The 14661-nt window shown below is 48.5% G+C and overlaps 1 protein-coding gene across 1 annotated transcript in view; it reads left to right on the top strand.

The window, feature by feature from the left end:
• The first annotated feature begins 2985 nt into the window (after positions 1-2985).
• Positions 2986-14661, top strand: part of INCA1 (inhibitor of CDK, cyclin A1 interacting protein 1) — a 130804-nt gene continuing 119128 nt past the window's right edge. Inside the window, exons 1-2 of the mRNA XM_075346738.1 lie at positions 2986-3057; positions 9545-9614. Of these exons, the coding sequence (XP_075202853.1) occupies positions 9571-9614 (44 nt within the window). The 5' untranslated portion in view covers positions 2986-3057; positions 9545-9570. The remainder of the gene's footprint in view (positions 3058-9544; positions 9615-14661) is intronic.

The raw sequence follows: 14661 nt of genomic DNA, 5'->3' as shown, positions 1-14661 counted from the left end.
ATTCTAATTGGTGTGGATCGAGTGCATGCTTGAAAAATGAGATCAGACACACAGTCGGATATTCATCTTTCCTCGACCAAGGTCGGCCCAGAAACTTAGAGATTTATTCAAGAACATGGACTTATAAAAACTAGGAAAAGGGGCATGGTCAGCCCTACAGAGGGCATACTTGGATGTGTTCATTGGTCAGTGGGTTGAACAATGTGTTAGTCCATGAGCTGATTGGTGGGCATCATCATAGGCAGGTCTATGATGTCATTAGACGGATCCATGGTGATACTGATGAGAGGGACGTCATCTGGTGGATCCATTGTGATGGGAGGGTCTATGATGTCATCAGTGGCCATCTTAGTTATATTTGAAAATCTGGCTCATGTAAGGCAAATTGACACATTTCCCACAATCCCCCGTCAAGAGGTTAATTAAGTATTTGATCCAATGGCCCTCCTCAGCAGGCTGAGGAGAAGAAATATGTGAGAAGAGGGGTTTGTGAGAAGAAATGTGTGAGGAAAAGAAATGTGTGAGAAGAGGGGTTTGTGAGAAGAAATGTGTGAGGAGAAGAAATGTGTGAGAAGAGGGGTGTGTGAGAAGAAATGTGTGAGGAAAAGAAATGTGTGAGAAGAGGGGTTTGTGAGAAGAAATGTGTGAGGAAAAGAAATGTGTGAGAAGAGGGGTTTGTGAGAAGAAATGTGTGAGGAAAAGAAATGTGTGAGAAGAGGGGTTTGTGAGAAGAAATGTGTGAGAAGAAATGTGTGAGAAGAGGGGTGTGTGAGAAGAAATGTGTGAGGAGAAGAAATGTGTGAGGAGAAGAAATGTGTGAGAAGAAATGTGTGAGGAAAAGAAATGTGTGAGGAGTGAAAGGAGAAGAATTGAGTAAGGAGAAGAGTGTGAGGAGACGGCTGAGGAGAAGAAATGTGTGAGGAGTAAAAGGAGAAGAGGGGTGTGAGGAGAAGACATGTTGAGGAGTGAAAGGAGAAGATACAGTCATGAAAAAGTTTGGGCACCCCTATTAATGTTACCCTTTTTTCTTTATAACAATTTGGGTTTTTGCAGCAGCTATTTCAGTTTCATATATCCAATAACTGATGGACTGAGTAATATTTCTGGATTGAAATGAGGTTTATTGTACTAACAGAAAATGTGCAATCCACATTTAAACAAAATTTGACCGGTGCAAAAGTATGGGCACCCTTATCAATTTCTTGATTTGAACACTCCTAACTACTTTTTACTGACTTACTAATGCACTAAATTGGTTTTGTAACCTCATTGAGCTTTGCACTTCATAGGCAGGTGTAACCAATCATGAGAAAAGGTATTTAAGGTGGCCACTTGCAAGTTGTTCTCCTATTTGAATCTCCTATGAAGAGTGGCATCATGGGCTCCTCAAAACAACTCTTAAATGATCTGAAAACAAAGATTATTCAACATAGTTGTTCAGTGGAAGGTACAAAAAGTTGTCTCAGAGATTTAACCTGTCAGTTTCCACTGTGAGGGACATAGTAAGGAAATGGAAGAACACAGGTACAGTTCTTGTTAAGCCCAGAAGTGGCAGGCCAAGAAAAATATCAGAAAGGCAGAGAAGAAGAATAGTGAGAACAGTCCAGGACAATCCACAGACCACCTCCAAAGACCTGCAGCATCATCTTGCTGCAGATGGTGTCAATGTGCATGGGTCAACAATACAGCGCACGTTGCACAAGGAGAAGCTGTATGGGAGAGTGATGCGAAAGAAGCCGTTTCTGCAAGCACGCCACAAACAGAGTCGCCTGCGGTATGCAAAAGCACATTTGGACAAGCCAGTTACATTTTGGAAGAAGGTCCTGTGGACTGATGAAACAAAGATTGAGTTGTTTGGTCATACAAAAAGGCGTTATGCATGGAGGCAAAAAAACACGGCATTCCAAGAAAAGCACTTGCTACCCACAGTAAAATTTGGTGGAGGTTCATGCTTTGGGGCTGTGTGGCCAATGCCGGCACCGGGAATCTTGTTAAAGTTGAGGGTCGCATGGATTCAACTCAGTATCAGCAGATTCTTGACAATAATGTGCAAGAATCAGTGATGAAGTTGAAGTTACGCAGGGGATGGATATTTCAGAAAGACAATGATCCAAAACACCGCTCCAAATCTACTCAGGCATTCATGCAGAGGAACAATTACAATGTAATGGAATGGCCATCCCAGTCCCCAGACCTGAATATCATTGAACATCTGTGGGATGATGTGAAGTGGCGGTCCATGCTCAGCGACCATCAAACTTACCTGACCTGGAATTGTTTTGTAAACAGGAATGGTCAAATCTACCTTCATCCAGGATCCAGGAACTCATTAAAAGCTACAGGAAGCGACTAGAGGCTGTGATTTTTGCAAAAGGAGGATCTACAAAATATTAATATCACTTTTATGTTGAGGTGCCCATACTTTTGCACCGGTCAAATTTTGTTTAAATGCGGATTGCACATTTTCTGTTAGTGCAATAAACCTCATTTCAATCCAGAAATATTACTCAGTCCATCAGTTATTAGATATATGACACTGAAATAGCAAAAACCCAAATTGTTATAAAGAAAAAAGGTGAACATTAATAGGGGTGCCCAAACTTTTACATATGACTGTATGTGTGAGGAGGAGTGTGAAGAGAAGACTGAGGAGAAGAAACTAGTGAGAAGAGGAGTGTAAAGAGAAGGCTGAGGATAGGAAATGTGTGAGGAGAAAAGTGGGAGAATTGTCAGGAGAAGAGATGAGTGTGAGGAGAAGAAGACCGGCTGTTAGTCCTCTTTCACACGTATAAAACACACACGTTTTGCACAGTCTGTGGTGTACATGCGTATGTGTGTGTATCTGTGTGTGTTCAGCGTGTGCTGTCAGTATGCTATCCGTGTGACATTTGCATAGCACACAGACAACATTCATTTTTATGCTTACCTGTCCATGGTGCTGATGTCTCCGGTGATGCTGCTGCTTCTGGTCCTCTGTGCAGTGTATATGCAATGAGCATAATGAGTGGGGGTCGAAAGCAAGTGACAGCAGCGGCAGAGACAGCAGTGCTGGAGAAGGTGAGTATAAACATTCATTTTATCTCACAGAATCATGGTTTTCTCTGGTACGTGTCACACTGATGTCACACGGATCACATCCATGCGGTCCATGTGACACCTCAGGTGTTAGCCTGATATTCATGTCACAACCAGTGATTTCTCTATTTTTCTTTGTCGCTCCTAATTGGGAGACCCAGACAATTGGGTGTATAGCTATGCCTCCGGAGGCCACACAAAGTATTACACTAAAAGTGTAAAGCCCCTCCCCTTCAGCCTATACACCCCCCGTACTGCTACGGGCTCATCAGTTTTTATGCTTTGTGCGAAGGAGGTCAGACATCCACGCATAGCTCCACAGCTTAGTCAGCAGCAGCTGCTGACTATGTCGGATGGAAGAAAAGAGGGCCCATAACAGGGCCCCCAGCATGCTCCCTTCTCACCCCACTTTTGTCGGCGGTGTTGTTAAGGTTGAGGTATCCATTGCGGGTACGCAGGCTGGAGCCCACATGCTGCTTTCCTTCCCCATCCCTCAATTAGGGCTCTGGGTGAAGTGGGATCCCATCGGTCTCCAGGCACAGGAGACCGTGCTCCATCCACAGCTCCTGAGGACCCTGCTGGATAGGAGCCGAGTATCGTTCAGGGACATGGCCCTGCTACTTGGAGGTACTCTGTGTCCCCGTGGGGACCGCGCACAGCAACACTCCAGCATTGCTGGGTGTGCTAGTGCACCGGGGACAGCAGCGCTGGCTGCATGTGTGCCACTATACACTCAGCGTCGCTGAGTGTATTTGTGTAGGGGGACTGCCGCGCTGACCGCCGCTGCCATGGTTATCCCTGCGGCGCGGCTGGGACTGTTAGTGCGCCGGGGACTTCCGCGCCGACCGCGCTTATACGGCGGCCGCGCTTATAACTCGAGTCCCCGGCTTTTGCGGCCTAGTCTCGTTTTCTTCCCGCCCCCAGCCCTGCCAGTCAGGGGAAGGGCGGGACGCTGTACAGGTCGGCAGCACAGAGGGCTGGAGCATGCTTTGCATACTCCACCCCCCTCACTCTGCACAGTGGGGCACCAGTTCCCGCACTTTTTTGGGTCACGCCCACGGCTCCCTCCTCTCCCCAGGACGCTGGCAGCCATTCCTCTCAGCTCTGCTAACTCTGGAGAGGAGAGACAAGCTCAAAGAGACCCAGGCAGGAATTCTGGTGCCCACACAAACGCTTTGCGCAGGCGGTAAGCAGCACCTGTGGTGCTGGCCCCACTAGTGCAGAAGTGTATTTATAGTTTATATGATTATAGTCTATACTTTACACTGTAGGGTGCACTGTTGATTTGTGGCTATTTACCCTCCTGTATTGCTCAGAGGAGACAACAGCATGTCGTCCACAAATAGCAAGGGTGCCAAAGCACAGACTTACTATGCTGCCTGTGCAGCATGTACGGCTATACTGCCGGCAGGTTCCACTGACCCTCATTGTGTGCAATGCTCGGCCCCTGTGGCACTTTCTCAGCCGGAGCCTCTGCTAAGGGTGGCCCAGGGAGAACCACCTGTTAACACTGTCCAGGTGACAGGGACGGAGTTTGCAGTTTTTACTGAAAGACTTTCTGAGACTATGGCTAAGATATTAGAAGCCTTGCAGTCCAGGCCGGCATCTCAAGCCAGGGGCACTGTGTTATCATTGTCCCCTGGTTCCCCTCAGTTGGAACAGCAATGTCTTCCCGGGGTGTCTCATGGATCCCAGGGTGAGGTCTCTGACACGGACCGCAGCCCCAGACCGACTAAGGGTATGTGCGCACGTTGCTTTTTACCTGCTTTTTACCTGCTTTTTTGCTGCTTTTTCTTCTGCGCTGTTTAATGCCAAAATGGATGTGTTCTTCTATTCAAGCAAAGTCTATGGGAATTTGGGTTTCTTGTTCACACTATGTTGTTCAAAATGCTGCCTTTTTGAGGCAGAACTTTGGTCAAAAACTCAGCTTTTCAAAGAAGTAACATGTCAATTGTTTTTGCCATTTGGGTTTTGCACTGCAAAGCTGAGTTTTTGACCAAAGTTCTGCCACAAAAAGGCAGCATTTTGAACAACATAGTGTGAACAAGAAACCCAAATTCCCATAGACTTTGCTTGAATAGAAGAACACATCCATTTTGGCATTAAACAGCGCAGAAGAAAAAGCAGCAAAAAAGCAGGTAAAAAGCAACGTGCGCACATACCCTAAGCGAGCTCGCTATGAAATTCCCTCGACATCATCACAATGTTCAGGGTCTCAGCGAGAGGACTCTCTGTATGATGAAGCGGAGGTAGCTGATCAGGATTCTGATCCTGAAGCCGCTCTCAACCTTGATACTCCTGATGGGGACGCCATAGTGAATGATCTTATTGCGTCCATCAATGAAATGTTGAATATTTCTCCCTCAGCTCCTCCAGTGGAGGAGTCAGCTTCTCAGCAGGAGAAATTCCGTTTCAGGTTTCCCAAGCGTACAAACAGTATGTTTCTGGACCACTCTGACTTCAGAGAGGCAGTCCAGAAACACCGAGCTTATCCAGATAAGCGTTTTTCCAAGCGCCTTAAGGATACACGTTACCCTTTTCCCCCTGACGTGGTCAAGGGCTGGACTCAGTGTCCCAAGGTGGATCCTCCAATCTCCAGACTGGCGGCTAGATCCATAGTTGCAGTGGAAGATGGAGCTTCACTCAAGGATGCCACTGACAGACAGATGGAGCTCTGGTTGAAATCCATCTATGAAGCTATCGGCGCGTCTTTTGCTCCAGCATTCGCAGCCGTATGGGCACTCCAAGCTATCTCAGCTGGTCAGGCGCAAATAGACGCACTCACGTACGTCTGCGCCGCAGGTGGCGTCCATAACCTCTCAAACGTCGGCATTTGCGTCCTACGCTATTAATGCTGTCCTGGACTCTGCGACCCGTACGGCGGTTGCAGCCGCCAATTCGGTGGTAATACGCAGGCTGCGGGAATGGAAGGCAGATTCGGCTTCCAAAAAGTGCTTAACTGGATTGCCATTTTCTGGCGACCGTTTGTTTGGTGAGAGATTGGATGAAATCATCAAACAATCCAAGGGAAAGGAAACATCCTTACCCCAAGCCAAACCAAAAACACCCCAACAGAGGAGGGGACAGTCGAGGTTTCGGTCCTTTCGGGGTGCGGGCAGGTCACAATTCTCCTCGTCCAAAAGGCCTCAGAAGGATCAGAGGAACGCCGACGCATGGCGGTCTAAATCACGCCCTAAAAAGACCGCCGGAGGTGCCGCTACCAAGGCGGCTTCCTCATGACTTACGGCCTCCTCACACCGCATCCTCGGTCGGTGGCAGGCTCTCCCGCTTTTGCGACACCTGGCTGCCACAAGTAAAAGACCGTTGGGTGAGAGACATTTTGTCTCACGGTTACAGATAGAGTTCAGCTCTCGTCCTCCGCCTCGATTCTTCAGAACATCTCCGCCTCCCGAGCGAGCCGAGGCTCTTCTGCAGGCGGTGGGCATTCTGAAGGCAGAAGGAGTGGTGGTCCCGGTTCCTCTTCAGCAACAGGGTCACGGTTTCTACTCCAACCTGTTTGTGGTTCCAAAGAAGGACGGGTCCTTCCGTCCTGTTTTGGACCTAAAACTGCTCAACAAACACGTAAGGACCAGGCGGATCCGGATGGAATCCCTCCGCTCCGTCATCGCCTCAATGTTCCAAGGAGATTTCCTAGCATCGATCGATATCAAGGATGCTTATCTCCACGTACCAATTGCTCCACAGCATCAGCGCTTCTTGCGCTTCGCCATAGGAGACAAACACCTTCAGTTCGCGGCACTGCCGTTCGGCCTGGCGACAGCCCCAAGGGTTGTCACCAAGGTCATGGCTACAGTAGTTGCGGTCCTCCACTCTCAGGGTCACTCAGTGATACCTTACTTAGACGATCTGCTGGTCAAGGCACCCTCTCAAGAGGCATGCCAACACAGCCTCAACGTTACTCTGGAGATTCTCCAGAGTTTCGGGTGGATCATCAATTTTCCAAAGTCAAATCTGACACCGGTCCAATCACTGACATATCTTGGCATGGAGTTTCATACTCTTCCAGCGATAGTGAAGCTTCCGCTGGACAAACAGCGTTCACTACACACAGGGGTACAATCCCTCCTTCAAGGTCGGTCACACCCCTTGACGCACCTCATGCGCTTCCTGGGGAAGATGGTGGCAGCAATGGAAGCAGTCCCTTTCGCGCAGTTTCACCTGCGTCCTCTTCAATGGGACATCCTACGCAAGTGGGACAGGAGGCCGACGTCCCTAGACAGGAACGTCTCCCTCTCTCAAGCAACCAAAGCTTCCCTTCGGTGGTGGCTTCTTCCCACCTCATTATCGAAAGGGAAATCCTTCCTACCCCCATCCTGGGCGGTGGTCACGACGGACGCGAGCCTGTCAGGGTGGGGAGCAGTTTTTCTCCACCACAGGGCTCAGGGTACGTGGACTCAGCAAGAGTCCTCACTTCAGATCAATGTTCTGGAGATCAGGGCAGTGTATCTTGCCCTAAAAGCGTTCCAGCAGTGGCTGGAAGGCAAGCAGATCCGAATTCAGTCGGACAACTCCACAGCGGTGGCTTACATCAACCACCAAGGTGGGACACGCAGTCGGCAAGCCTTCCAGGAAGTCCGGAGGATTCTGCTGTGGGTGGAAGCCACAGCATCCACCATATCCGCAGTTCACATCCCGGGCGTAGAAAACTGGGAAGCAGACTTTCTCAGTCGCCAGGGCATGGACGCAGGGGAATGGTCCCTTCACCTGGACGTGTTTCAGGAGATCTGTTGCCGCTGGGGGATGCCGGACGTCGACCTAATGGCGTCACGGCACAACAACAAGGTCCCAACATTCATGGCTCGATCTCAAGATCACAGAGCTCTGGCGGCAGACGCCTTAGTTCAGGATTGGTCGCAGTTTCAGCTTCCTTATGTGTTTCTTCCTCTGGCTCTGTTGCCCAGAGTGTTACGCAAGATAAGGGCCGACTGCCGCCGCGCCATCCTCGTCGCTCCAGACTGGCCGAGGAGGTCGTGGTACCCGGATTTGTGGCATCTCACGGTCGGCCAACTGTGGGCACTGCCAGACCGACCAGATTTGCTGTCTCAAGGGCCGTTTTTCCATCTGAATTCTGCGGCCCTCAACCTGACTGTGGGGCCATTGAGTCCTGGATCCTAGCGTCTTCAGGATTATCTCAAGAGGTCATTGCCACTATGAGACAGGCTAGGAAACCAACGTCCGCCAAGATCTACCACAGGACGTGGAAAATATTCCTGTCGTGGTGCTCTGCTCAGGCGTTTTCTCCCTGGCCATTTGCCTTGCCCACTTTTCATCTCAATCAGGACATCTCCTTACCCTCGTTTTGTCCTCATCCAGTTCACCAATGTGAAAAGGATGTGCACTTGTTAGATCTGGTGAGAGCACTCAGACTCTACATTTCTCGTACGGCGCCCCTGCGCCGCTCCGATGCTCTCTTTGTCCTTGTCGCTGGCCAGCGTAAAGGGACACAAGCTTCCAAATCAACCCTGGCTCGGTGGATCAAGGAACCAATTCTCGAAGCTTACCGTTCCTCGGGGCTTCCGGTTCCCTCAGGACTGAAGGCCCATTCTACCAGGGCCGTGGGAGCGTCCTGGGCCTTGCGACACCAGGCTACGGCTCAGCAGATGTGTCAGGCAACTACCTGGTCGAGCCTGCACACCTTCACGAAACACTATCAGATGCATACCTATGCTTCGGCAGATGCCAGCCTAGGTAGGCGAGTCCTTCAGGCGGCAGTTGCCCACCTGTAGGACGGAGCCGTTACGGCTCTATTATGAGGTATTATTTACCCACCCAGGGACTGCTTTTGGACGTCCCAATTGTCTGGGTCTCCCAATTAGGAGCGACAAAGAAGAAGGGAATTTTGTTTACTTACCGTAAATTCCTTTTCTTCTAGCTCCAATTGGGAGACCCAGCACCCGCCCCTGTTTTTTGTATACACATGTTGTTCATGTTAAATGGTTTCAGTTCTCCGATATTCCTTCGGATTGAATTTACTTTAAACCAGTTTATAATTTTTTCCTCCTTCTGGCTTTTGCACCAAAACTGATGAGCCCGTAGCAGTACGGGGGGTGTATAGGCTGAAGGGGAGGGGCTTTACACTTTTAGTGTAATACTTTGTGTGGCCTCCGGAGGCATAGCTATACACCCAATTGTCTGGGTCTCCCAATTGGAGCTAGAAGAAAAGGAATTTACGGTAAGTAAACAAAATTCCCTTCTTTCAAAACGTTTGTACAATAAATACATTTGTTTTTATGTCGCTGCATTTATGGAGGTTTATGAGGCCCGGACAAAACATCTACGACTTTAGAGGGTTTGTCCATGTCCTAGTTTTTATGTTACACAGGTGCCATTGCCCTTTTTCTCCTGTGTATCGCCGACTGTTTTCCTCTCCTATTATCACGTAGTCGGCCCAGGACCGCAGGAGGTCGTTACAAGTCACAGACGGATAATGATTTCTGTGTTGTTTCAGCTGAGTGTAGGTGGAAGTTTGTGAAGATGTACGACGAATTCAGCAATGATAACTACATTCCTTATATAACGTAAGTGGATAAAGGGATTTATGATGGCATTGCAGATCGGATCCCCCTTCTGCCCAGTGATCAGATCCTCCATGTATGACGTACAGGTGCATCACAATAAATTACCATATAATCAATAAGTTAATTTATTTCAGTAATTCAATACAAAAAGGGAAACACATATATTATATAGAGTCATTACACACAGAGGGATCTATTCCTATATATTATATAGAGTCATTACACACAGAGGGATCTATTCCTATATATTATATAGAGTCATTACACACAGAGGGATCTATTCCTATATATTATATCGAGTCATTACACACAGAGGGATCTATTTCAAGTGTTTATTTCTGTTAATAATTATGATTATGGCTTACAGACAATGAAAACCCAAAAGCCATTATCTCAGAAAATTATAATATTACATAAGACCAACTGAAATAATGATGTTACACTCAGAAATGTTGACGCCTCCTGAAAAATCTGTACAGTAAATGCCTCAATACTTGGTCGGGGCTTTTTTTGCATGAATTACTGCATCAGTGCGGCAATGTGGCATGGAGGCAATCAGCCTGTGGCACTGCTGAGGTGTTATGGAAGCCCAGGTTGCTTTGATAGCAGCCTTCAGCTCGTCTGCATTGTTGGCTCTGGTGTCTCTCATAGATTCTCTATGGGGTTTAGGTCAGGTGAGTTTGCTGGCCAATCAAGCACAGTGATACTGTGGTTAGTAAACCAGGTATTGGTACTTTCTTTGTCGCTCCTAATTGGGAGACCCAGACAATTGGGTGTATAGGCTATGCCTCCGGAGGCCGCACAAAGTATTACACTAAAAGTGTAAAGCCCCTCCCCTTCTGCCTATACACTCCCCGTGCTCCCACGGGCTCCTCAGTTTTTTGCTTTGTGCGAAGGAGGCAGACATGCACGCACAGCTCCACAGATTGGTCAGCAGCAGCTGCTGAATAGGTCGGATGGAAGAAAAGTGGGCCCATATAGGGCCCCCAGCATGCTCCCTTCTCACCCCACTCTTGTCGGCGGTGTTGTTAAGGTTGAGGTATCCATTGCGGGTACGGAGGCTGGAGCCCACATGCTGTTTTCCTTCCCCATCCCCCTCAGGGCTCTGGGTGAAGTGGGATCCTATCGGTCTTCAGGCACTGAGGCCGTGCTTCATCCTCAACTCCTGTGGAGCCTGCTGGATAGGAGCCGGGTACCGTTCAGGGACATGGCAGGAAGCCGACGTCCCTCGACAGGACTGTCTCCCTCTCTCAAGCGACCAAAGCTTCCCTTCGGTGGTGGCTTCTTCCCACTTCATTATCGAAGGGGAAATCCTTCCTACCCCCATCCTGGGAGGTGGTCACGACGGACGCGAGTCTGTCAGGGTGGGGAGCGGTTTTTCTCCACCACAGGGCTCAGGGTACGTGGACCCAGCAAGAATCATCGCTTCAGATCAATGTTCTGGAAATACGGGCAGTGTACCTTGCCCTGAAAGCGTTCCAGCAGTGGCTGGAAGGCAAGCAGATCCGAATTCAGTCGGACAATTCCACAGCGGTGGCATACATCAACCACCAAGGCGGCACACGAAGTCGGCAAGCCTTCCAGGAAGTCCGGCGGATTTTGCTGTGGGTGGAAGCAACGGCCTCCACCATCTCTGCAGTTCACATCCCAGGCGTGGAAAACTGGGAAGCAGATTATCTCAGTCGCCAGGGCATGGACGCAGGGGAATGGTCCCTTCACCCGGACGTGTTTCAGGAGATCTGTTGCCGCTGGGGCATGCCGGACGTCGACCTCATGGCGTCCCGGCACAACAACAAGGTACCGATGTTCATGGCACGGTCTCAAGATCCCAGAGCTCTGGCGGCAGACGCCTTAGTTCAGGATTGGTCGCAGTTTCAGCTCCCTTATGTGTTTCCTCCGCTGGCACTGTTGCCCAGAGTGTTACGCAAGATCAGGGCCGACTGCCGCCGCGTCATCCTCGTCGCTCCAGACTGGCCGAGGAGGTCGTGGTACCCGGATCTGTGGCATCTCACGGTCGGCCAACCGTGGGCACTACCAGACCGACCAGACTTGCTATCCCAAGGGCCGTTTTTCCATCTGAATTCTGCGGCCCTCAACCTGACTGTGTGGCCATTGAGTCCTGGATCCTAGCGTCTTCAGGGCTATCTCAAGACGTCATTGCCACTATGAGACAGGCTAGGAAACCAACGTCCGCCAAGATCTACCACAGGACGTGGAAAATTTTCCTGTCGTGGTGCTCTGCTCAGGGTTTTTCTCCCTGGCCTTTTGCCTTGCCCACTTTTCTGTCCTTCCTTCAATCTGGACTGGGAAAGGGTTTGTCGCTCGGCTCCCTTAAGGGACAAGTCTCAGCGCTCTCTGTGTTTTTCCAGAAGCGCCTTGCCAGGCTTCCACAGGTACGCACGTTCCTGCAGGGGGTTTGTCACATCGTTCCTCCTTACAAGCGGCCTTTAGAACCCTGGGATCTGAACAGGGTGTTGAGGGTTCTTCAGAAACCACCATTCGAGCCAATGAGAGATATTTCCCTCTCACGCCTTTCGCAGAAAGTGGTTTTCCTAGTTGCAGTCACTTCTCTTCGGAGAGTGTCCGAGCTAGCAGCGCTGTCATGCAAAGCCCCTTTCCTGGTGTTTCACCAGGACAAGGTGGTTCTACGTCCGGTTCCGGAATTTCTCCCTAAGGTGGTATCCCCCTTTCATCTCAATCAGGATATCTCCTTACCTTCTTTTTGTCCTCATCCAGTTCACCAATGTGAAAAGGATTTGCACTTGTTAGATCTGGTGAGAGCACTCAGACTCTACATTTCTCGTACGGCGCCCTTGCGCCGCTCGGATGCACTCTTTGTCCTTGTCGCTGGCCAGCGTAAAGGGTCACAGGCTTCCAAATCAACCCTGGCTCGGTGGATCAAGGAACCAATTCTCGAAGCTTACCGTTCTGCTGGGCTTCCGGTTCCCTCAGGGCTGAAGGCCCATTCTACCAGAGCCGTGGGTGCGTCCTGGGCTTTGAGGCACCAGGCTACGGCTCAGCAGGTGTGTCAGGCGGCTACCTGGTCGAGCCTGCACACTTTCACGAAACACTATCAGGTGCATACCTATGCTTCGGCGGATGCCAGCCTAGGTAGACAAGTCCTTCAGGCGGCGGTTGCCCACCTGTAGGAAGGGGCCGTTTTACGGCTCTATTACGAGGTATTATTTTACCCACCCAGGGACTGCTTTTGGACGTCCCAATTGTCTGGGTCTCCCAATTAGGAGCGACAAAGAAGAAGGGAATTTTGTTTACTTACCGTAAATTCCTTTTCTTCTAGCTCCAATTGGGAGACCCAGCACCCGCCCCTGTTTTTTTGTGTACACATGTTGTTCATGTTGAATGGTTTCAGTTCTCCGATATTCCTTCGGATTGAATTTACTTAAAACCAGTTTATAATTTTTTCCTCCTTCTTGCTTTTGCACCAAAACTGAGGAGCCCGTGGGAGCACGGGGAGTGTATAGGCAGAAGGGGAGGGGCTTTACACTTTTAGTGTAATACTTTGTGCGGCCTCCGGAGGCATAGCCTATACACCCAATTGTCTGGGTCTCCCAATTGGAGCTAGAAGAAAAGGAATTTACGGTAAGTAAACAAAATTCCCTTCTTTGGCAGTGTGGACAGGGGCCAAGTCCTGCTGGAAAATTAAATTTCCATCTCCAAAAACCTTGTCGGCAGAGGGAAGCATGAAGTGCTGTAAATTGTCCTGGTAGACGGCTGCACTAACTTTGGTCTTGATAAAACACAGTGGAGCTACACCAGCAGATGACATGGCCGCCCAAACCATCACTGATTGTGGAAACTTCACACTAGACCTCAGTAGCTTGGATTGTGGCCTCTCCACTCTTCCTCCAGACTCTGGGACCGCGATTTCCAAATGTAATACAACATTTACTTTCATCTAAAAACAACTCCTTAGACCACTGAGAACAGTCCAGTTCTTTTTCTCCTTGGCCCAGGTAAGACGCTTCTGACGTTGTCTATTGGTCATCAGTGACTTGATACAAGGAATGTGACACTTGTAGCCCATGTCCTGGACACGTCTGTGTGTGGTGGCTCTTGAAGCACTGACTCCAGCAGCGTCCACTTCTTGTGAATCTCCCACACATTTTTGAATGGCCTTTTTTCTTATAAAAACCTAACAAGGCTGTGGTTATCCCGGTTGCTTGTGCACCTTTTTCTACCACACTTTTTCCTTCCACTCAACTTTCCACTAATATGCTTGGATACAGTACTCTGTGAACAGCCAGCTTCTTTAGCAATGACCTTTTGTGACTTACCTTCTTGTAGAGTGTGTCAGTGACGGTCTTCTGGATATCTGTCAAGTCAGCAGTCTTCCCTATGATTGTGTAGCCTACTGAACCAGACTAAGGGACCATTTTAAATGCTTAGGAAGCCTTTGCAGGTGTTTTGTGGTAATTATTCTAATGTTCTGAGATAATGACTTGGGTTTTCCTAATCATCAACATTAACAGAAATAAACAAGAGAAATAGATCACTCTGTGTGTAGTGACTATATCAGATACAGGAATAAATCCCTCTGTGTGTAATGACTCTATATAATATATAGGAATATATCCCTCTGTGTGTAATGACTCTATAAAATATATAGGAATAGATCCCTCTGTGTGTAGTGACTCTATGTAATATATAGAAATAGATCTCTCTGTGTGTAATGACTATATAATATATAGGAATAGATCTCTCTGTGTGTAATGACTCTATATAATATATAGGAATAGATCCCTCTGTGTGTATTGACTCTATAATATATAGGAATAGATCCCTCTGTGTGTGATGACTCTATATAATATATAGGAATAGATCCCTCTGTGTGTATTGACTCTATATAATATATAGGAATAGATCCCTCTGTGTGTAATGACTCTATATAAAATATAGGAATAGATCCCTCTGTGTGTAATGACTCTATATAATATATAGGAATAGATCCCTTTGTGTGTAATGACTCTATATAATATATAGGAATAGATCCATCTGTATGTAATGACTCTATATAATATATAGGAAT

The sequence above is a fragment of the Anomaloglossus baeobatrachus genome, chromosome 4, assembly GCF_048569485.1.
Source record: "Anomaloglossus baeobatrachus isolate aAnoBae1 chromosome 4, aAnoBae1.hap1, whole genome shotgun sequence".
In the NCBI taxonomy this organism is placed as follows: Eukaryota; Metazoa; Chordata; class Amphibia; order Anura; family Aromobatidae; genus Anomaloglossus; species Anomaloglossus baeobatrachus.
This window is presented reverse-complemented; position numbering and strand designations above follow the sequence as displayed.